Source organism: Talpa occidentalis, unplaced genomic scaffold (assembly GCF_014898055.3).
Source record: "Talpa occidentalis isolate TD23 unplaced genomic scaffold, MPIMG_talOcc4v2.1 talOcc4.2, whole genome shotgun sequence".
In the NCBI taxonomy this organism is placed as follows: domain Eukaryota; kingdom Metazoa; phylum Chordata; class Mammalia; order Eulipotyphla; family Talpidae; genus Talpa; species Talpa occidentalis.
In genome coordinates, this window is record NW_023602073.1 from 13,832,203 (window position 1) to 13,856,589 (window position 24,387).

General features: G+C 41.8%; 1 protein-coding gene and 1 long non-coding RNA gene across 2 annotated transcripts in view; one reads left to right on the plus strand and one right to left on the minus strand.

Moving 5' to 3' along the window:
- Positions 1-1,632: 1,632 nt before the first annotated feature.
- On the minus strand, positions 1,633-10,790 carry CUNH6orf62 (chromosome unknown C6orf62 homolog). The gene is made up of 5 exons (XM_037518937.2): positions 9,632-10,790; positions 8,012-8,188; positions 7,063-7,185; positions 5,687-5,821; positions 1,633-3,018 (listed from the first exon to the last, which is right to left on the minus strand). The coding sequence occupies exons 1-5, from the start codon at positions 9,758-9,760 to the stop codon at positions 2,893-2,895; spliced, it is 690 nt and encodes a 229-aa protein (XP_037374834.1). The 5' UTR covers positions 9,761-10,790; the 3' UTR covers positions 1,633-2,892.
- Positions 10,791-12,659: 1,869 nt separating this feature from the next.
- LOC119251697 (uncharacterized) overlaps positions 12,660-24,387 on the plus strand; it is a 32,280-nt gene continuing 20,552 nt past the window's right edge. The window contains exons 1-3 of the long non-coding RNA XR_005126573.2: positions 12,660-12,915; positions 18,447-18,526; positions 19,624-19,780. This is a non-coding gene — a long non-coding RNA (uncharacterized LOC119251697). The remainder of the gene's footprint in view (positions 12,916-18,446; positions 18,527-19,623; positions 19,781-24,387) is intronic.

The following is a 24,387-nucleotide window of genomic DNA, read 5'->3' on the forward strand; positions in this document are numbered from 1 at the left end:
TCTCTAAATTACAGGTCTGGCATTATTTAATATTAAGAGTGGGAGAAAAGCATACTATTAGGCTCCTTTTCTAATACTTAGAGTAAGTACCTAGATTGGCAGATTTTGAATCTTCCAATCTACAGTACTGAAAAAAAACCAACTTCACAAACTTCGTCCACTTCTCAAAGGTCCTAGTTAACTATGGCATTCTTGAGTTGATTTCTGTGTCAGGGAGTCTTAGGAAGCAACTTTAGCGTCAACAGCTGAAGGTTGTGATCCTTCTCTTGTAATGGGAGTTGGGTGGCCTGCTTTCAGGACAGCAACGGACTTCACAGTGGCAGGGGATACACAGGTGACCCAGATCTTGATCCTAATTATTTCTCACTAAAAGTAACCTAGGCTCCTTGGAAAAATAGCAGATTCCAGGGATGTAGGCTGAGATCGGGAAGTTCAAAGATGTACTTATATGCGCCTGAAAGGAAGTGCTCGAGAAAATGAGCACAAATTATGAAATGGAAAAATGAGTCTATGCCACTTAGGTAGATGGCGGGGAGGGGAAGGGTCTTTGCAATAGAAGGCGGACACATGTACAAGGGTAAATATGGAAAATTACCTTTTCCAGCTGCTAACAATGTGTTCTGATAGAGAGCAGGGTAATTGCATGTTTCCCTTTAGAGTGCTTAATTGCAAGGGGGAAAACAGCAACTACGCAATGCAGAAACAGGATACCACCATGACCAATCACAATTACTACCAACAAAAGCAAACTGACATTGTGCTTTGGGATATTGAGAAGGGTATGCGATTATTTTACACTCGACACTGGCAAGGAATGCATCATCCAAATCTAACCATGAAGAATCATCAGACAGAAAAATGTCAAGGCCGTTAAAGGTTGAGGTACTGGTCCAGATTAGACACGGCAACTAAACACACTGACACTGTACAGAAGGGGGAAAACACCGTCAAGGACATTAAGACAATTGAAATGAATATGGGTGACAGGTTAAAGTATATCCATGTTACCTTTCCTCAGTTCTAGAACTACCATGGTTATGTAAATCTTTGTACCTGGGACATATGCCAAAATGTGAAGGGTCAGGAATCAAGGTGCATCTGTGATATATACGCCAAACTCTCAAATGGTTCAGAAAATACATATGCCTATATGTAGACAGAAAAAACTGACAAAATGTTTACAAGGCTGAATGTGGGTAAAGGTTCTAAAGCTTTCTGCATTACTTTCCCAAATTATTCTAAAATAAAAATGTAAAGCATAACAAGTGTAGTTCAGTATAGAACATTTAAGAAATTGGTCTCTAGAGCCAGCCAGCCTACGTTTAAATCCTCCCTACACATGAGGTAAATTAGGGAAGACTAGAGTCTGAAACCATCCTGACCTAATAAATTCATTTCAAATAGACTAATTTTCAGTTGATCAGAAAACACATGAAAGCATTTGAAGTGAAGCATACATTTTCTTCTCGAAATGAAGACAAAATGTCCTTGATTCCGTTTGTTGAAATTACAAACCCAACCGCCATTTCCCCCCTTCTGTATTTATTGCGCCATGGACTACAGAGTAACCCCTTAAGTCATCAGTAATACCTCCCCAAGGACGGGAAAAAAAAAATTTACTGCTTCAAAGTCTTGTGTATTCACCTGAATAGTCAGGGAGCTTTCACCTATTTTATTTAGGTTTTCATATTCCAACCAGAAGCTAAATACAATTGGAAACTGGTAAGCACTAAGTTTTACTCCAAAGGAGTAGGATCATTCAGATTTACTCGAATAAAAGTATGCAACCCTTAAGCAAAGCTTTTCTTCATTTAAAAGAAAAAAAAAAACAAAAACAACAAAAACTATACAGTAGTCTTTCCTTATGTTCATTGCACAAATGAGTTCTGCTTTTAGACCTTTGACACTCAACGGTGGTTTTCACAATTTAAGATTCCAACCTTTAATAACTTTTTTCTACTCCAAAAAACCCTAAGTTGTTGTTCTTTAGGATGGTGTAGAAACCAGTATTTCTGCACAATTCACTGGAATTTTTCTTTGTAATAAAAATCTCTTCTCCTTAAAACCAAAAAACAAAACAAAACAAAAAACAAAAAAGGAAAGTCCTCTACCTATTACGGTTTCTGCAGCTATGAATGTATTTCTCAGTTTTATAGCTGCTTTAAGCTACTTCAGACTCCAGATCTGCCTTAATGTGGTTAACTGTATCCACTCAGCAGAATACTTTTATAACAGCAACTTGGGGAAAGAGATCTAGAAATAAAATACATATGAGTACCAGGAAACAAACATGGCCCAGTAAAATGAGGCAAGTATGCCTACAATGAGATGCTTTTTATCTAAGATTTCTTTCCCATGGTTGTATTTTCATTCTTTTTTAACAACCACTTCTGGTCATTAGAATGTGACAGTGTTCTGGATCAACGGTGATATAGCAAAGCTATTAAGTTTTTAAAATGTTATTTATGCCTGTTACATTTACTTCTTACCCTCCAAATACTGATGACAGATGTCAGAGGAAAAACCAGCACAAATGGAAAGACCATCAAAAACGAGTGTCACCTTGTGCTTTAAGATACATTTAAGCATTTCAGTGTACAACAGTCCTTTCATTTCACATTTTTAGTTAAGATGCTGATGCAGTGCAGCAAATATGCAAAGCATCTTCTTTCACACAGTCCGTGCAGAAGACATCAGATTTTTTTTTTTAAGTTCTGAGATACAAATGATTTAAAAAAAAAAAAAAAAAAATCCAGGATGGACAAGTTTCAAAATGCAGAGAGTTCTGTGCATGAGTCCATTTTCTTTAAACTCTGAAAGAATAAAGTGGTAAGAAAACAATAAAAACATTGCTGCTGCACTCTGATCTTCTCCATTTTGCTGGTCAGTACTCTATTCTGGCATATAAGGATGGAGGTGATCCTCTATGGTGCCAACTGCCCAGTGGGTAAGCTGTTCCTGTGGCAGGTAGAGGCAGATGCTGCATAACTTGAAGATTGTAGCTTTGTTTTTTGGAGTCTAAAAGGGGAAAAATTTTAATATTCTTAAGACTTTAATGTAACTGATCAATTGCCACATGAAACCAATCTCCCACAATTTAAGCTTAACCCACTTATGGACACAGTAATAAAGCTCATAGAGTCAGTGAACAAACTGTTGTTCTATTGAAGAAGACAGAATCTCACCATACAAAATACAGGAAAACAATGGCAGGATAAAAACTGAGTTAAGTTTAAAGAATTCATGCAGATGGCGCAGCAGACCTCTCCTGTCTGGCCCGCTGCTCCCCTCAGCAGTGTACTTCGGTCAATCTGCCTGTTCTGTTCCCCACTCTGTCTCTGGTGAATCCTCTCATCCCCCTTCCCCCACATCTCTGGCCTGTACCCCAGCTCTTGTATGCATAAATAAATAACTCTTTAAAAAAAAAAAAAAAGAATTCATGCAGAATAAAAGCTTCAAGTACTAGAAATCAAAGTATAAGCAAATCAAGCTACTTCTTTCAAGTAGCAGTTACTATTTTAACACCTTCTAGCAAACAAGGTAGGTGTTTTCACAAATAACAACTGCAAGTAATGTGAAAATCTGAACCCAGACCTTCTTCAAAAGTCAATCTTGTTTTCAAGATGTCACCTCTATGACAGGCCAAAAAAAACCCTGCCTTTGCCATGCCTAGAGCAATCCATATGTAAATGAACTTATACACACACATTTTTCTTTTCATTTTAAATGTTACAGCATCCCTATGAATATCTTTTATTCAATTAACAGAAAACATGCTCAGAGAAGTAACTGTCCAAGATCTCATAGTGGCTGCATCTATATTAGAATCCAGACTCAGGGTACATGATTCTCTACCACCTGTCCATTCAAAATTCTCCTGTGGTTTATCTTAAACGATACAGGGCACAAAATATCTGCTTAATTATCATTAGGCCAATTAATTTCTTGATTTTCTTAGCTATTATAAAACAGGAGTAGTAAGATCTGTATGTCAGAAGACAGTTGGAAGGACTAGGGTGACCAACCATCCCAGACGGCCCAGGACTGGGTACAATCAGGACATGCAGGGAAACTAAACTGCTGGTTACTTTAACTACAACCCCAATTTACCTTAGGAGCTTAAAATTTTCTTCTCATTGAAAGGCTTAAGCTGTTTGCTTCATAAAACATAGAAATCATTTGACGATAGTTAATAGATGAATTACTTCTTCTTTAGCAAAGTAACTCCCCTTCAAGTCACCAGTCATTTCTATATAGTATTACTATTCTCACAATATTCATATGAAAATTAAGTCTACGCTAGTATATAAATCAGTAACTTTCCTAAGACTGAAAATCTGCTGTGACTTCAATGTAAGTCAATAACCTGTTATATCGCATTTTCTCAAGACATAAATGAAAGTACATTATACTTGTAATTAAAAACCAAAAACAAGTCAACTTAAAGTGTACCAGGAGGACGAAGTTAAAATGGAAAAAAACAAAAAAAAATCCGAAATTACACGGCTTGTCTCTTAGGTTTATCAAATGTCACCAGTGAAATTAACTTTCTTCTATTAATTCCCAGTCCCTTTATATCTGTACCCATACCATAATTACTTAACCTCTCAGAAGATAGAAAGTAAATGTATAATCTTGTCAATCTGTCAGCTTGTAAAGGTAGCAGTATGAGTCACCTTTATATTTTTTATTACCTTGCACACGAGACTCATAAAAATAAACATGTTCTATAATGCAATTAATATCATAAATACTCAAAGTCTTTACTAGGATCACCTCAGGGAGGCTTTCTCTGGTGACACCATCTAAGAATTCATATCCAACAGTTTATATTATCACTCCCCATCCCCCCTCCTCTTAGCATTTGTTAACTATTTTGATTATTTATGAAAGGTAATTCACAACGGAATGTGAATCCACAAGGCCAAAATTTTTCTGTTTTTTATGGCTACACAATGGTGGGCACTTAGTAGGAATTATTTGTTGAACAAATGGTAAGTCAGACTGGTGCAATTTTTTAATGATTAATAACAAAGGACTATGAATTCTATGTGCAGATACTCAGGTTGATGAAAATAAATGTTTCAGAGTAAAAATTGGCAATACCTGAATTGCTACTTCAAACTGTAAATGCTTATTTGAAAACACCTGCATCTTTTAACTACAGAGGTGCCTCAGGACCTTTTTATAGGTTTTGATTTAAAAGGTTGAGGCCAGTGCTCAACATATGTGTTATGAATCACCCAAGGATTTTGTTCAAAATGCAGACTTTGAGGGCTTCCCTGGTGGCACAAGGGGTTGAGACGCAACCTACGGAGTTCGCCGCAGCCACTGCCGCACACGTTTAATCCCCAGCCAGGGAGCTTCCCACATGGCGCAGAAGACTTCCCCTGCCTCGCCCGCTGCTCTCCTAGAAAGTGTATTTCAGTAGATCTGCCTGTTCTGCTCCCCACTCTGTCTCTGGTGAATCCTCTCACCCCCCGCACCTCTGGCTTACACCCCAGTTCTTGTATGCATAAAACAAATAAATCTTAAAAAATAAGCAGTTAAGTAACTTGAAAAATAATGCAGTGTTGAGGAGGTAAAACATTAAGTATTTATATAGAAAAGGGAAACAAATGTTTTAAATAATCGCATGTTTGTAAAAAAAACCATCAGTGGTTTTGGAAAATTAAAAAATGTTTACCTGCAAGTGCTGTCTGTCAATAAAGAGAAACACTGACTGGTTGGGATTGTTGACAACAATTCCAGTCTTATCCTTGCGGCTCAGTACATGCAGAAACTGTTTTTCATAGTCACCGTGATGAAACTCAAATTTGGCCTAATTAAGAAATACAAACATTTATATGTACTACAAACGTCACATTTCCTGAAACATCCATTGCACCATGTTTATATCCATGCGCATTGTCTAATATGATAGCCAGTAACAGCTACTTAAATTTAAATTAATGTAGTACAATTTAAAATTCAGTCCTTTCAGTAACACCTAACAGTTGAGGTATAAAATCCACTCTGAGCACTATAAATTTGCCATTTTCACTCCTGTCTTCCTGCCTTTTATTTTCAACTTATATTCTTCAGCACACTGATGTTAATTTCTATTAAAAAACAACAATGATACTTTGACTTTTAGCCTATGGAGTATCTTTACAACTTATTATCAACAAATTTATCTTAGAAACAGGAATGCTCACTTATTTGAGCTGACAGTTACAACATTTAGATAGGACACAGCATAGTGAGTACACCAACTTGTTTATCACATACAACAGCACCATACTTCATGGTAATGGATAATGTAATAATTTTCATATTCATAAACAATTAACTTCTTTAATATTTAATAGACTTGCATCTTTAAAGGTCATTTTTCTGATTATGAAAGTATGCTGACTGCAGGGAATTATGGACATATATATATGTATAAAAAAGGAGAATTAGCTATACCTAACCGAGAACTGACCATAATTAACGTTTCAGTAGATCTACCTAGTTTTACTTTATTCTAGGCATGTAACTATACTACAAACTAGGATCATCAACACATGGGTAAATGCCCTTAATACTAGAAATGGTCAAGTACATCAAATGACAAGAGCTAGCCGAGATACTGAGGGTCATTTTGGAACCACTACTAGATCCATTCTTCTGCTGATACACTTTTATATATATAAGGCATCAACTTCTCGGCAGGGGCTTCTTACTGCTCTTGAGAACTCAGATAATTACTTCAGTATATATTATTTCAGGAATGTGTGGTACAGGGCAAGAGAGCACCGTCAGTTCATCCATAGGACCCCTGTCACCACTTGTCAACAAAGGTTCACCTTAGATTTTCTTTGGCTTTAATTTCAAAGGCACATTGGCCAGAGTTAGATCCACCCTATTCTCAAGAGATTCTATGAGGCAAATGCTTTCTACTCTGCCTTACAATATTTAAAAGACTGGAGGGATTCATGGAAAACTTAGGAGAAAGCATAATCCCAAAGAATTTCAGTTACACCCAATTCTAGTCTTCACTTTGGAAGTGCTTACCACATTTCTTTTAGAATAAAATACCTGAACAGGCCTAAAAGGCTCATCAGATTCCTTCCACCTAGAAAACAGGAGACAGACAATTTTTTCAATATCATTCCGAGGCCAAAGAATGAAATCCATCTCCTGAGTACAGCCAATCACATCCTATAAAGTGACCAAAAAAAAAAAAAAAATTACTTTCAAAGACACAAAGCAACATCACTAACTACAGTTCGACTACAGAAACATTTCACAAGAATTCACAAGAACAAAAGATCCACTACATCACTTCATACCTTAAAAGGGGACAGTAGGACTATATACTATGTGAATAGCTCAGAACTGACTTCGTTTATCTTGCTGAGTCCACATTCAGTCTCAGCCCAGAGCTCCTCTCATCAAGACTCAAGTTTATCAGTATATGGTTGATGAAAACTCCAAATGCTCTGATCTTGTCTTTTTTTTTTTTTTAAGTAAGCCCCTGCACTTTCATCTCCACTCTTCAAAATCAGAACCAATACAAAGGCGTCCTGAAAGTTTTAACATGAATCCCTACCTTATGACTACTGAGATGCTCTTTTTGTTATATGCTGGCAGAAAACGACTTTGTCTTCTTATTCCTCTTATCATACATAGTCCAGCATATTAATTCTCCAAGGCCAATCGCCCTCTCCCAGTACACGATTTTATCAAAAGCCTTTCCCCACCCCTACTAACTATCACGCTCTCTTCTTCCCATATGCCAAGTTATTTCCAATGAGCTGCAGAAGTTTAGAGAAAGTTGTTGGCAATACCACCTTCTACTTTATCCTCAGCAATAATGCATATCACAATCAGACTACCCAGAAAGTGATCCGTATGTTTTATTTGAATTAAACTTCTAACGGATTCCTGACGATGGCTTGCTTACTACCCATCGGGGAGTAAGAGTGGGTAACGCAAGAATAACTCACAAGAAGTTACCAAATGCAAACTTACAAACAGAACTCACCCTTCTCATAGACTGGTATCGAGGAGCATGGAGCTGTACCACATCCTTCTGTAAAAGCTCTATGGAACTTTCCAAGGAATAGCTGGAATCTCGCACACCTTTCAGGATATTTTCTTCATAATTATTTGTCATGACTGGTATAACCTCAGACACTTCAAAAAGTGCTGATTTTTTCTTCTGAAAGGAAAAAAAAAAAGTGTATTAATGCGCTGGTAGCAGTCTTTTAACACCCGGTTCATATTACAATGTCATAAAACTTAATTCTAACTCAGCAAGAGTATTAACTGATGGATACTCTTTGTACTAAAAACACAGATTTTCAGATAAGATCTTTGTGTTCTTCCCCAAACCACACAAAAATAGGCTCTTATAAGAATGTTAACTGCCAACTTTATAGCATTATGGTATCCTTATCAAGTACTTCCTTAAAAGATCAATTTCCATTATTCTCTCTGGTATTTTTATGTAACTATGTCAATACTTGAAAGGAAAACAAGTGCATCAACCAAACTGAGTTTCAAATTTAGTTAAGACCAAATGCTCATCATCAATTTAGGTTCTAAAATTCATAAACTATACAAGACAAATGCCTGGAACATCCTATGAACATCCATTCACAAACTAAAAACAGGTTTTCATAGGCATTAAGAACAGTAAAATCTGAGACATCTCATAGATTAAATACAAAGGTCTAGTCTCAACTTCTACCTTGAATTTATTTCTCATGAGCCTATAACACTGTCAACTAAAATCATATTTTATCAATTCTAAAGTTATGAACAAAAAACAAAAAAGCAAACCCCTGGTACTGCTAATCTTAAAACAATCAGTTACCCAAAAAAACTACTTTTGAAATCACTTTGTAATGCTATACTCTAGCAGTTAAGTGCTTTCTTAAGGGGGAGGAGGGTAATAACCATGGAAAATCCCAAATATTAACTAGGTGCCACACTAGATTACACCTCTTATCTGAAGTCGCTCACAATTTACATGCGAAAATGAAAGCAGTATTTCCTTCTAGCAAACCTAATCTCATTTCAAACAGACCTGTCCATTACTTTAAATTACAAAAAGTTATCACTCTCCTTGACTACTCCCGGCTTATCATTTGCTGTATTTAACTGTCGAATTCTGATTGAGACCAACAAAAAAAGGTAAACTTCCTTTTTGGCTTCATTAGAATTTTAATAAATTGTACTTCTAAACACGAATTAACCGCTACAGTATTAAGTAGTGTTCTGTTTCACTAAACACACCGTAAGTAAAAGGTACCTACATCAAAGACTAAGTTTAGCATGTAAACATTTTGATTCTAACCACTTTTAAACATTCTGCCTATACTTTACAGAAACCTTTTCATTTAATAAGGTTCTCCCATTGTTGGGATAATGAAATTTATTGTAAAACAAATGAAAGTTCTACAACCTGATCACCAATTTCCAAACCAGTTAGTACTCAAGTTTTCCATAGTCACTCTGCAACTGCTAGGTAGAGACACTTCCCGTGAAAGTTACTGCTCGCTTTCTCAAGCACTACTTAACCTAATATTCAATTATTTAACAGATATTACACACTTACAAAAATCACTTGTGCTAATTCACATTAAGAACTTTAAATTACCTTCTCCTTGAATACAAAGGCAATATACATCTTGAAGTCAAACTGGTCAGCTAGAGATTCTTTTTTCTTTCTAAGCTGAGCACGTAGTCTGTTCAGAGCTTGCTTCTTCCGGGAGTTTGGGTCCCCCATTTTGAAATACAGGTGGTACTAAAGCCTTTGGAAATTGTCACTAAACTATGGGCACTTTTTCTTAAGACTCAAGTACAACAGAAACAAGTCATTTTTTTTTTCCTGCTAATATGATTGAATAGCTAAAATCACGACTGTAACCCAAAAACCACCTTCTGGCAATATTAGCAGACTGTCATATTACAGGGTCAAGAAACAAAAGCTGCTGTCCAGTCATGTTTGGACAATAACGTTTGGGGGTGGATGGGGAAGAGGAAGAGAAGGAAAGGAAGAGGAGAAAATACTTGAACTAACTTTTTGGAGAACACATCTGGTTTAACTGCCAAAATAAAGGCTCTGAGGGAAAACGAAAAGCCTATTATCAGGATTTAGGTGTGCAATAAAACACAGCTGACACCAGTCCAATCCTCAAAATCCATCCGGATTTCCCCCCCTCTTTTTGGAGACTGGATTACGAAAAGGAAGAGGGCGGGGGAGGGGTGATCCTTGTTGACCAAATATCAAAAGGAAAAAATAACCACCAAACCCCCCCCTCCCCAAAAAAACCAAAAATACACCAAAAACAGGGTAGGTGAATGAAACTGAAATATTCAATTGGATTTTACCCAGCCAGACCCATGGCTGCAGTACCTAATTAATTCTTAGTTATTTCAGATTTCACTATTGCTATGTATCGTCAGTGCTTGTTATTGATTACACGTGGTGGTGAGCAAAGAGGAAAGTGCAAAATCGGCCGAGAAGGAAGGGGAGAGGTCCAGGGTTTCCCTGCAATCAACTACAGTGTATACCGGGGGCGGGCAGCTGTTGCCCAAAGGAGCCATGAGAAAAAACAGCGGAGTCATTACCAACTTCCCCATCACCCACATTTTCACCCTCAGGCGGCTGCTAGCGCGGCGGCCAAGGAGAACCATGATGGCCGAGGGCAGGTGGGGGGGGGGTGTCTAGAAGACGGCAATGACTCCGGCGGCGGGGTCAGACCTGATCGACGCCCGGGATCCCAGCACCCCCAGCCCGGCAAGGAGCCCTACATCCCCCAGGGACCCCTCCCCGCGCGGCTGCCCCGTCCAGGTGGTGGGGAGAGCGGCTTATCTTCTCGAGCGCATGGCCCGGGCCCCGGCGGCGCCCCCACCCCGCGCCTTCAGCGGCAGCGACTCACTCGCACCACGGGAGACACCGGATCGCGCGGGCTCTCACTCATTGCATCGTGGCACCCGTTCCCGCCCGGGTAGAGGCGGCGGGAGAGGGCAAGGGGGGGGCCGAGGTGGGGGGGGGGGGAGAAGAGAGAACAGTCGTGTTACTAGTCACCGCTTTCCAGACAGAGCGCGCCCGCCCCACCCCCGGGGACGCGGAGCCACGAAGCCACGCAGCGCCGGGCCGGGCTAAGCTCGCTCGCGCGCCCACCAGCCCATGGCTCCCGAGTGTGCACGGCTCCGGGCGGGGTCGCGGGCGGGCTCCCCGAAGGGGCGGCCGGGGCGGGGAGCGGGTGCGGGGCAGGGCCCTCCCGGACCCGCGGAGACCGGGGCGCGCGGACGACTCGGGCGGGGCCGGGCCCTCTAGCCGCAGCCGGCGGGCGCAGCGGTGGCGGCGGCGGAACAGGCGGCGGGGGCGCAGCGCGCGGCACGGGCGGGAGCCATGTCAAGAGAAAACCACCAGCCACCCGCGCCCCTCCAGGCCCGCTGCGGCGCGCACTGGGACCGGGCCGCCCGCGCTGCTGCCGCCGCTCAGCCCCCACCTGGGACCCATAGTCTGGCTCGGCGCCCCGGCGGCGGCGCGGACGGAAGGACGCGGCGGCGGCGACGAGAAAGAGAAGAGGAGAGGCGGGCGGAGAGGAGGGGCGGGCGGGAGGGGAGCCCTGGCTACGGGTCAGTCACGGAGGCGCCCCCCGAGGAGTTATTTCAGTTCAAGCATCGGCTCGCGCGGCTCGCTTGCCCCCGCGTCGGGCGCCGGCTCGCCGGGAAGGAGGCCGAGGAGACCCGGAGGGGGCGAAGCCAAGCTGCTGCTGCTGAGCGTCCGCGGCGGCACTCGTCCCCCCCACGGCGGCTGCGGAAGCGGCGGCGGCGGCGGCGGCGGCCTCGGGCGCCTCCCGGGTCCGGGGCAGAGTCGCGTTTGAGGAGACGAGCGAGAACAAACAACTTAAAATGGCAGCGACGGCCGCTGCGTCACCCGCCCCCCTCCGGCACCGCCCCGGGCCCTCTGCGCCTGCGCGCCCCGCGGACGCTACCATCCGCGCGGACGGGAGGGGGGTGAGCCAACAGGAGGCGGGGAGGGGGCGTGGTGGGCAAGGAGGGAGCGGAGAAGAGCCGAGGGCAGAGGAAGAATGGGTTATGGCGAGGGGGCGCCTTGGAAGCTGGGCTGTTGTAGTTGCGGTTATTCTCGTCACAGAGGAGTTTGAGAAGAGATACTCCCCTCTTGTCCGGCATGGGGGTCCCATGGGGCGTGGAAAGGCCCAACCCACACTCTCCCGCCCCCTGGGTCAGGAGGTCCCCGGCTCCAGAGTTGGGCCTCGCCCCGCCCCCCTGTGTCGTCATAAAACCACGCCCTTGGGCCGCCCTGAAAAGCACCCGGATCGAGTCGCTTCTCTGTCGCTGAGTCGGCTGGACGCGGGCTGGAGTGGAGCCCCGGAGCCGGGCGGGCGGGGCCCGGAAGCGGGGGGCGGGAGCGGGCCAAGGTGGGGGCGGGGTGTACAGCGAAAAGGAAAGATGAAGGGTCTTCTTTCACTTGGCTTTGCTGGGTTCCCGACCCACTACCGGTCACCTCCCGGGGGGCCAGGCCCTGCGCTGTTGCGCGGCGACCCGCTGAGACTTCGCTCCAGTTCCGGGAATGGGCGCGGCGCGCGGCGCAGCGCGTCACATCGGCCCCACGTGGCCCCGGCCCCACCTCGCCACGTGCGCAGCCCGGGAGGGCGACCTGTGAGCGCCCAGCAAGGTCAAAGACGCCCTCTGAGCGGTGGCATCTGCCCCTGGGGCTCTTGCTCCCCACTGCGAGGACAAAGTGCACCCCACTCGGAGCAGGCCCTGTCGCCTGTGCTGGGCAGGGCCTTCCTCAAAAGAGGAAGCGGTCCTGGAGGACGTTGGCTGCTGAGTTGCTCATCCTGGCGCTAGCGCGCTCAGTCCCATTTTTCAGAGATATAAGGTGGCCAGAAAAAATGCAGTTATGTAAGTAAGTTGTCCGGAAAGGTCAGTTGTGCACAGAAGCAAATCCAGTATCACCCTTTGGGAGCAACTCGGATGAAATTTTAGAAGTTTATTGGGTCCTCGAATGACTGCTTTTCGCTTAGTGAAATCAAAATGTTACCGTAACAACTTATTTTTTCACTCGTGAGCCAAAGTAATCGGGAGCCACCTTCAATAGAAGTTGTCCAGAATTGAAGGGTCCGATTCCTTCTGTTTCCAAAGTTTCGCGAATTTCGGAAGATGCAATAGTTTGCTAGTGCTTCGGTAATTTATTTTCACAATCTCATTGTTGTGTGGAGAAGTTACAAGGGTAAAATCGAGGATTTCAAATAGTTTATGACACTTTTTAATTTTTTTTAAAGATTGATTTATGCATCAAGACCTGGGGTACAGGCCAGAGTGCAGAGGATGAGACTATTCACCAGAGACAGAGTGGGGAACAGAACAGGAAGATTGACTGAAATACACTGCTGAGGGGAGCAGCAGGGGGTCAGGAGAGGTTTGCTGCGCCATGTGGGTAGCTCCCTGGCCAGGGATCTAACTCATGCTGCAGTGCCTGCGGGTAGCTTCATAGGTTGCGTCTTAACCCCTTGCTCCACCAGGGAGGCCTGACACTGTTCTTTAAGATACTAAACCATGTGGTAAACCAACATTACCTCAAAAAATAATTTAATAAAAATTTAAAAAATATATATATAAATTTGCATTGAATTGTACGTTCTTGATCTGGCACTGGCTTGTATTGATGGTCATCTCCATGGAAGATTTTTTTTTTAATAACAGCTTTATTAGAAATATTCACAACAAAAAATTTATTCAAACTTTACAGGTCATGATTTTTAGTATATTCATGGAGATGTGCCACCAACATCACAAGTTTAGAAGATTTTATCACCTTAAGAGGAAACCCTGTATTCATTAGCAAGCCCTCCTTTTTCTTATTCCTAGTCCTGCTTACAAGGGTGCTGTAGTTTTGCTTTTTCTGGACATATTATGTAAAGTCATACAATGTGGTCTTTCGTAGCGGCAGGAGGACACAGCAGGGTTTCTATGTTCTTGTGCAGACAGGGTAAAGGAGAAGTCCTGGAGCCCTCAGTGGCTTTTGCAGGCTTTTATTGGGATTTGCCATGTACATGGCTGGGAGGAGTGCTGGGGGCCGGAAGGCTGGCAGGCCTCCCACCATCAGCAAGTCTTTATCTGGGCTCTCCTGCATTTTCTGGTGATCTTGTTCTCTGCTCTTCTCGTGGTTCTGCTCGCTGCTTCGGCTGGCATGTCTGTGATGCTGCCCTTATAAATCCAGCCTTAGCCCAGGTGTACCCTCTTACACATGCCCACACCCTATTCCAGGTGTCCGCCATCAGGCATGCATTCAGGACCACAGGGATCCATCATCAGTCCTAATGGCAGGAGGGTGGAAAAGCCTGTACTTTTTATTTGCCGTACATCTTAGTAACTGGTTTTTTTTTTTATCATGGTGTTCTCTCTCTCTCTCTCTCCTCTCTCTCTCTCTCTCTCTGTGTGTGTGTGTGTGTGTGTGTGTGTAGAAGAACTGGGGTGTAGATGAGGGCAGGGGAAGGCAAGAGGATTCTCCAGAGACAGAGCTGGGAGCAGAACAGGTGGATTAACTGAAGTACTAAAATACACTGCTAAGGGGAGCGGTAGGGGAGACAGATGAGGTCTGCTGCACCGTATGTGCTTTAACTCCCTGGGCAGGGATCAAACTCAGGCTGGAGTGGTGATAGCGCTGAGACTTAACCCCTAATCCACCAGGGAGGGCCTCATAGTGTTTTCAAAATGTTGTACTTACTATCTTTTCATTAATGAATAATATTTTCTTGTATGGACACCTCACATTTTGTTTATCCATTCACGACTTGATGGACATTTACATTGTTTCTGCTTTGTGGCTATTATGAATGATGCTGCTGTGAGCATTTGTGTAAAAGTTTTTGTGAGCATGTGTTTTCAGTTCTCTTGGGTGAGAATGGAATTGAACCTAGGAATAAAATTACTGAGTGAATGCATCTTAATCATTCAAAGAACTACCGGACTATTTTCCATAGTGGTAGCAACATTTTATATTCCTACCAACAGTATGTGAAGGCTCACATTTCTCCACATTCTTGGTATCTGTCTTTTTTTGTTCTAGTTATCCTAGTGGATGTGAAGTGATATCACATGGCAGTTTTGATTTGTATTTTCTTAATAATGAATGGTGTTGAACTGCTTGTCATGTGCTTTTGGCCATTCTATCTTTGGAGAAATGTCATTCAGAGCTATTCCCCATTTTTTACTTGTGTTGCTGTTTTTTATTATTGAGGTATAGTATTTATTGAATCTAGATACAAATCCTTTATCAGATAAAAGATTTGCAGCTATTTTCTCCTATCCTGTGAGGTATCTTCACTTTCTTGTGGTATTCTTTGCAGCATAAACTTTTTTTTTTTAAGATTTTATTTATTTATACAAGAACTGGGGTACAGATCAGAGGCGCCGGAGGGTGAGAGAATTCACCAGAGACAGAGCAGGGAGCAGAACAGGCAGATGGACAGAAAACACTGCTGAGGGGAGCAGCAGGCAAGGCAGGAGAGGTCTGCCACGCCATATGGGTTTCTCCCTGGCCTGCTGGGAATCGAATCCGCACTGCAGAGGCTGCGGAACAGCTACACAGTGCTGCGCTCAACCCGCTGCGCCACCTGGGAGGCCCCAGCATAAAGGTTTTAATTTTGATAAAGTCCAATTTCTTTTATCTTTTATTGCTTTGGTTTGTAGGAGTATATCTAAGAAATCATTAAAAATTTCCACACTACTATAATCATGAAAAAAATCACCATGGCGTCGATTTTGAGGTTAAAAAAAAGTTTTCAGTTTTTACTACTATGAAACAGAGTTGGAGATAGTTGGTCACAAGTTGAACAGATCCTATGACAGTCACTGTGCGGTGGCTTCTAGCTAGGTCTTATGGAGATGAGCCATAAGATAGCAGCAACTTGCCCTGCCCGAAGAAAATACTTTTAGCTGCATGTTTTTGGCAACTTGGAAGGGCTGTAAATTGGGAAGGGTAACCACGGGAAATGAAAATTTTTAAAGCGATGACCATAACCTTCTTCTACAAAATCGGAAATCACTTCAGATTTAGCTTTGTTGACTCTGGGTAAAGTTCATTAAATGTTAGAAAATGTTTCTTTGGAGATAGGCTGCTTCAAACACCATGGGATTTGTGGTGAGGTGATGGTAGTACTTTGATGATTAAAAATATCTGCTTTATGCAAATCAAAACCACAATGAAATACCACCTCACACCTGTGAGATTGACTACATCAAAAAGACCAGAAAAAGTGTTGGTGAGGATGTGGAGAAAAAGGAACCCACATAGGCTGTTGGTGGGAATGTAGATTAGTCCAGTCCTTATGGAAAACAGTGTGGAGGGTTTTCAAAATATTAAAAATAGATTGATCATATTATCCAACAATTGCACTCCTGGGAGTCTAACTGAAATTCAGAAAACACTAATTCAAAGGGTATATGCACTCCTATGTTGTAATACTGCTTTTAATGGCCAAGTTATGGAAGCAGTCTAAGTGCACAATGGCAGATAAGTTGATAAAAAAAAATGGTATATACACACAATGGAATACTACTCTGTTATAAATTTGGAAAAGACCCAGAAAATGAAATCTTGCCACTTATAAAAACTTGTGGGGATTATGCTCAGTAAAATAAGTCAGGAGAAAGACAAATACTGTATAATTTCACTCGTGTGGAGTATAAAGAAACAAAGCAATAAGACCAGTAAAACTAATCAAAACTGGGCCTCCTTGGTGGCGCTGGGGGTTAAGCACCGCACTATGAAGCAATCTGCAGCCTCTGCAGCACGAGTTCGATCCCCAGCTGGCCAGGGAAAAACCCATATGGCACGGCAGACCTCTCCTGTCTCGCCCGCTGCTCCCCTCAGCAGTGTACTTCGGTCAGTCTGCCTGTTCTGTTCCCCACTCTGTCTCTGGTGGAAACTCTCACTCCCTGCACCTCTGGTCTGTACCCCAGCTCTTGTATGCATAAATAAATAAATCTTTAAAACTAATCAAAACAAATCCTAGAAATCTGACTACAAAATTATACAGGGAAAAAAGGGCCCTATGAACTATGGTGTCAAATTTTCAGTGCTTTGGCGGTGGGTGTGGTGTGGCAAAATATATTTGAAGAGGTGTGAACCTATCCCCCCTAAGTCATAGACAGTGTTGTAAATCAACTTTACCTCAATAAAAAGTAATTTAAAATACAACCCTAATTTCCCCATTGAGGATTTGTATTGCTCCATTAGACACAGTGTTGGCATTTTCTTGGCTCCAAAACAGATACCACCTACAAAAGGTTAAAGTTTTAATAAAATACTTCTTCATGATGAGTCTGTGCCAGCCTCCTCCCTGAAGAAACAGAATCCATGGGCTCCAAGGTTAACCTCCTGACCTCCAGGCAAACCAACTCTTTGCCTTCACTCCAAGTTAAGAAAGGAACACTCACGTGTTTGCTGATGGAGCCTAAATATATGACAACACTGGCAATAAAGTATTTACAGTTGTTCTTCACTGAAGAGAATTTACCTCCAAAATAAACATGATGAAAACATTCTCTTATAAAAATCTGGTTTTCTCACCATTTCCCCCTCAGATTTATGGCCAGCAAGCATTCTGTTTTTTTCAGAAATTCTCAAATATCTTGCCCCTCCAGTGGTGCTATTAAGTTTATCAGACATGAATCTTTATTTCTGGTCATATCTATGATCTACTGCTTAATGCTGATGATAAATATCTACACAGAAAAGTTTATGTCTACACTTCTTAGGCCTAGAGGACAAATTCCTATAGTTTGATCCTAAAAACACTGCTACCAGGAACTTAGTCTCCAGATTCCAGCTTCACAGGTTTATCATCTAAGATAGCTATGGTAATATGGCTAATAAAATTGCACAATCTGGGGCCTCCCTGCTGGCCTAGGGGTTGAGTCTCAGGGCTGTCACTGGTAAGGCTTGAGTTTGATCCCTGGCCAGGGAGCTGACCCACATGGCGCAGCAGACCTCACCTGTCTCACCTGCTGTTCCCCTCAGCAGTAGATTTCAGTCAATCTGCCAGTTCTGCTCCCCACTCTGTCTCTGGTGAATCCTCTCATTCCCCCTCCCCCTCACCTCTGGCCTACATCCCAGTTCTTCTATGTATAAATAAATAATAAATCTTTTTAAAAAATTGCACAATCCAATAGGGATAATTCATAGCACATATTCAAAACACATGTAGACTTCTCATCTACAGTATTACAAGATTACTAATCAAAAAGGACATAAGGGAGAAACTATTTTTTTGAGGCCTGTACTTATCCTTTTGGGGGAGGGTTGGAAGGAGGTTGTTCATTTCACCTCTAGTCTTACTATAATTTCATGTCTGCCCAAATTCTAAAGGTTAGTACTTGTTTGCAGGCTGATAGTTGAATATTTATGGAGAGTCTCATTCCATTTACAGGTTTAAGAAAGGACATTTGGTGAGGTTACCAGCAGTGTCCCTGAGTTTGCAACATGGTTAAGAATCAGTGGAATACGCAGGTGAGTACTTACACTCCATGGATTTTTTTTTATTTTTAAAATTTCTTCTTACCCCACTCCTAATTTTCCTTGTCCATTATTCATACTTAGGCCTGCTGGCACCATACAAAAATATTATTTGCTCCCTTTCTGTTTACACTTAGGTTTAAAGTTTGCTCTCCAAACAAATTTGCTGATACCAGTTGAGAAGGCTGTTACCCATTATCTTTGCCTGTTAGTCTCTGTTTGTAAAAGAAAAAGCAAATGTCATCAAAAACGTCTTTTGCTAGCTTTCCCCAACTCCTGGTTCCCACTGACTTCTGCTTATTTCCAAGATATTTCTTGATTCCACATGTCACTCACACAATTAAAAATGTTATTACTAAGTAATATCTAATATAGCTATGAAAATTATAATAGCCAGTGGAAAAAAAAACTGGTTTTTGAAACTTTTCCAAGAAATATATCATTAGCGTTGGAAATAAAATCACATTATTAAGAGTTTGCTCCACTCATTCTAAACTTTTCCCAAATCAAAAGAACTTAAGGGAATTTGACCCATTGACATACTAAAAATAAAAACCTGAAATTTTCAATCCCTGGCTGGCCAGGGAGCAACCCACATGGCGCAGCAGCCCTCTCCTGTCTAACCTGCTGCTCCCCTCAGCAGTATTTCAGTCAGTCTGCCTGTTCTGCTCCCTGTTCTGTCTCTGGTGAATCCTCTCACTCCCCCTGCATCTCTGGCCTGTACCCCAGCTCTTATATGCACAAATAGATAAATCTTAAAAAAAAAAAACAGCATTTATAAAAGACCTCCAAATCTATCATAGTCACGAAAGAATAGGTGAGAGGTTAACAAACTTTCTCTTGAAGAGTGATAGTAAATATTTTTAGCTTGTAAGCCATACAGTCTCTGTGGCAATTAGTCAATGCAGCTGCATTACGAAATCAGCGATAAATAATACATAAGCAAATGTGTATGGTTGTGTCACAAGAAAATTTTTCCAAAACAGCTGGCCTGCAGATTATAATTTATTAACCCTGGATAACAATAATTTATAATTCAGTAATTTAAACAACAAAGATTATTTCCCATTCCTATTATATTTCTGTCATAGGTCTATAGGAAGACCTCACAATGAACTTTCAGGAATTCAGAATTCTGGAGTATTACACACTTCCATGTGAAGCAGAAAACAGAAGTACGGCTGATTGTTCATTGGCTGCTAAAGCTTCCACCTGGAAGTGACATCTTTCCCACTCTTTTTGGCCAAAGTAAGTCCTGTGGCTACCCCCAATTTCACTGGGTCAAGACACAAACTTACTCTATACCCAGAAGGGTAGTAAAATCGATCTGTTTGGAGAACAGCACTAATATAACAACAAGAAGTATATTATTTCAAATTATTTTGCCTGTATTCTACCCCTAGATCTCTTACCTTTTTTATTGAATATGACACTGTTGGAAATATTAGGAGAACTCACTATTAGCAATGTTGAAGAAATTTTAGACTATCAAGTCTATTTTTAAGTCAATTTTGTCACTTTGCTTTTCCCCTGGACCACTCTTGCTTCAGTTACTTCAATTCTGGTGGATCTGTCCATTGCCATTGTTTTCAGCACACATTTAAGTTCTGTAATTTAAGTTTCTTTTTCCTTAGTTGTAAAAGAATCAGCATTCCTGCAGCCTGAAATGGAGCTTCCCCAATTCAGTTTTCAGTTCAAGAATCAGGACTCCTCCTGTGTCCAGAAAAAGAAATAGAGCCTGTTATCTACCTTCCTTCCTAAAAGTAGTAGGAAAGTTCATCAATTACAAATACTTACTGAATATCTTCTATATATATGCATACCTTGCTCTGTGTTTTGAAGGACAGAGAAAAATAAATACCACTCCCAAGATTTTCTAGTAACTACCAACATATGAAACAAAAATGATCAATATTAGACTCTACAATTCAGAGTTGGATTGTGAACAATAGACATTGAGTCGGATAGTAGTAAGATAAAGGGAGATCAATAAAGCTGGATTAAACACATGAGATTCACGGAAGAAGTATGCTCAAGTTAGCTTCAGATGTTGGGAAGAATCTCACTAGATCTAGACAGGAGAAGAATAGAATGAGAAAAAGGTTGTTCTGAGGAAAAGAACACAATAGCTAAGGGTATGAAGGTGAATGCAGTCTGGTCTATCCATGAGACAGTAAAAACAATGAAAGATGCCCATTTAGAAACAACAAGAAATAATTTAGAAAAGAGCGAAGCTTTGGTTGAAAATGACAACCTGAGCACAAGCATTTGTACTGACAGAATTGAAAGAGCAACAATTTATTTTTTGGTGAAAAAGGAGGCAGCAACAGCTGAGAGAAATGGCAACGGACAATCATCTGCCAATAACATTTCTAAAAAAAGATTTATTTATTTATGCATACAAGAACTGGGGTAGAGGCCAGAAGTGTGGGGTGGGGGTGAGAGGATTCACCAGAGACAGAGCTAGGAACAAAACAGGCAGACTGACTGAAATACACTGCTGAGGGCAGCAGCAGGTGAGACAGGAGAGGTCTGCTGCACCATGTGGGTCAGCTCCCTGACCAGGAATTGAACACATGCTGTAGTAGCTGCGGATAGCTTCATAGGTTTCATCTTAACCCCTTGTGCCACCAGGGAGGCTCATGCCAATAACTTTACATACTGATGAACTGACAGTAGGGTGAGCGGTTAGCAACCAGGTCAAGGCCCCTTCTGTCTGGTGTCCTATCCTCTGGTCACTGTGATGGGAGACTCACTATTTAGTAAGCTCTGCTTAGGAATGCTGAACTTCCCTTTAGCCTCTTTTGTTTTCCGTACAATTAACTAGCAAGAAAACAGCCCTACCTATAATAGAGGAAATATCTCTAGAAAAAATCAGCTTATTTCCTCTTTTTTATTTTATTTTATTATATTTATTTATTTCTACAAGAACTGGGGTACAGTCAGAGGTGCGGGAGGGTGAGAGAATTCACCAGAGTGGGGAGCAGAACAGGCAGACGGACCGAAGACACTGCTGAGGGCGAGACAGGAGAGGTCTGAGCAGCGGGTGAGAAAGGAGAGGTCTGCCGTGCCATGTGGGAATCTTCCTGGCCGGCTGGGAATTGAACCCACACTGCAGACAGCTTCATATAGCACGGCACTCAACCTGCTGCACCACTAGGGAGGCCCCTTATTTCCTCTTTTTTAAATATAAAAAAGCAACTCCACATCAGTACACAAGAAAAACCAGTTATAGTAAATAGATATCAAAGCAGAAGAAGCAAAAATAAAAGCTGACCTCATGAAAACCAACTTGCATAACAGAAAAATAATTTTTAAACTCAACATTCTCAGAGATATTCTAGAAGACAATAATTACCTAAAGTAAAAAGAGGATACTGTGAGTAAGGAACAGTTGAAGAATAAGAAAGAATACTTGGAAATTGAAGACCATACTTATGTTTTTTTTCTTGAAAGATGGAAATATGGCTTTAGGAAAAAGAGAAAGAAAAAAAAGAGAAAATATAGAAGACCTAGAGGTCCAACTCAGGTCAAAATCTAATCAATAGGAGTTCCAAAAAGAGAGTCCAGAGAAAATACAAGGATAGAGGTTAATATAGAAATCATTGGGGTGGGAGGGCGGAAGGGGAAATGACAAAACCAAGATAGCTATAACTCTTCAGATTGAAAGCTTTTACTGGGAAATAAGCAATATAATATTAGATCCACTAAGGCAAAGAGAAGATTCAGAAAGCACTCAGAGAGAGGGAAAATAGGTTGTCTTCAAAAGAATAAAAATCAGACTGGCAACAGGCTAATTATCTGCACAAAATGGATATCAGAAAACCTAGAATCCTCTTTTTAAATGTTGCTAAAGGGCCTCCCTCGTGGCACAGCGGGTTGAGCACAACGCTGTGAAGCTGTCCTCAGCCTCTGCAGCATGGGTTTGATTCCTGACCAGCCTGGGAGATTCCCACATGGCATGGCAGACCTTTTCTGTCTCACCCGCTGCTCCCCTCAGCAGTGTATTTCCATCCTTCTGCCTGTTCTGTTCCCCACTCTGTCTCTGGTGAATCCTCTCACTCTCCCGCACCTCTGGCCTGTACCCCAGCTATTGTATAAATTAAAAAAAAAACAAAAAAAAACAATTCTTGACCTCTACCTAGTATGTGACTTAGGTTTGGCTAAGTAAGCTTATTCATGCCCCTGACCATAGAGGTTGGTTGAGAGATGAATCAAATAATATCTACCAGAGACTTTCTCAGGTATTTTTCCAGAACTATCAGGAAAGTTGTTTTTTATTTTTGCTAGGGTCACAATCTGTGAGGAGAACATGAGCCTGGAGAGATGCTAGTACCGATCACTGCTGGCACATGCTTGTTTGAGAATGACACCAACATAAGGGAAAACAAAATCAGAGCACAAGAGAACCCATGCAGGGTGACATTGTTTTAGCTCCTGGATTCATTTTCAACTACAATTCTTGTTCCTGAAGGTAGTTAGAGTGAGAAATATATTAATGGCATATTGAGCAAGTTATATTTTGCCTATTTAGTGAGTTGAATAGTGCCCCCCCCTCCAATTTACATCTACATGGAGCCTCAAAAAGTCACCTTATTTGGACATAGGGTATTTGCAGATATTATTACTAAGTAGCTTAAGGTGAAATCATCCTGGGTTTAGGGTGGTCCCTAGATCCAATGACTGGTGGCCAGGATATACAGGACAGGATATACAGAGTCATTGGGAAAAAGACCATGTGAAAGATGGAATCAGAGGTTGGAGGAATGAAGCCAGGAGTTAGGAAATACCAAGGATTGTGGGAAGCACCAGAAACTAGTAAAAAAGCAAGGAAGGATTCTTCCCTAAAACCCAGGGAGCATATGGCCCTGCCAACTCTTTGAATCCCAATTTCCAGATTCTCTAGGGAAAGAAAGTATATTAGAGAGATTACGCATTTAACAAATGTCAATAAGCAATCATTAAAAGATGCCAACCATGTTGTAATACCCTATGGCTAACAGAAGCTCAGGCTTTTATAAGATAAAGAATTAAAGACAGTCTGCAACAATTTTTATAACCCAGGTATGTGACCTCAAGAAGCTCCTTCCTGAGTCATTTTTTGTTACTGTAGACTCATTTTCCATGTTCTGGAATTCTATGCCATAAGCTATATAGTCCATTTAAATAATCTGAAGCCAGTAAGATTCTTTGCTAGGAAAATTTTAGTATAAAATCAACTATGCAACAAGTGAAATATCTAAATGATCTGCAAAGGAAAATGGTAAAAGAATTGGAGGGAAGTATTTTGCTGAGCAAGATTAATATGACCTCTTTGTATTATAGTCCTGGAAAAAGTAAAGTTGGAAGTAGAGATATGAGTCACTCTGCAACTTGGTAACTGGAGTTCATCCAGCGGCTCAACAATGTCAGCAGATCATAGACTCCTTCCTCCTGAGGTCTGCTCTGCAAGTCCTTACCCTCGTTGATTCATGAATTCAAAATGGCTGCCACAGCTCCCAAATCACAGGCACATTTCAAAAGCAGAAAACAAAAACTTGTCAGGATAAAAACCTTTATCCTCCTGGGGCTACTCTTAGGAAGGATACCCTGGGACCCTGACCATATAACTGAACCATATATCTAGCTGTTGGCAAAAAGACACAGAATATATGGGCCTCCCTGGTGGTGCCAGGGGTTAAGACAAAACCTATGAAGCTATCCATAGCCACTGCAGCATGAGTTTGATCCCCAGCCAGGGAGATACCCACATGACGCAGCAGACCTCTCCTGCCTCGCCTGCTGCTCCCCTCAGCAGTGTATGTCGGTCAGTCTGCCTGTTCTGTTCCCCACTCTGTCTCTGGTGAATCCTCTCA

Excerpts from the sequence above, each read along its gene's own strand:
- CUNH6orf62 (XM_037518937.2), bottom strand. The coding sequence starts at position 9,760 with ATGGGGGACCCAAACTCCCGGAAGAAGCAAGCTCTGAACAGACTACGT. Across the intron at positions 8,189-9,631 it reads CCTTTGTATTCAAGGAGAAG|AAGAAAAAATCAGCACTTTT; the intron begins GTAATTTAAAGT and ends TTTTCCTTTCAG. Across the intron at positions 3,019-5,686 it reads TTGACAGACAGCACTTGCAG|ACTCCAAAAAACAAAGCTAC; the intron begins GTAAACATTTTT and ends TTCCCCTTTTAG.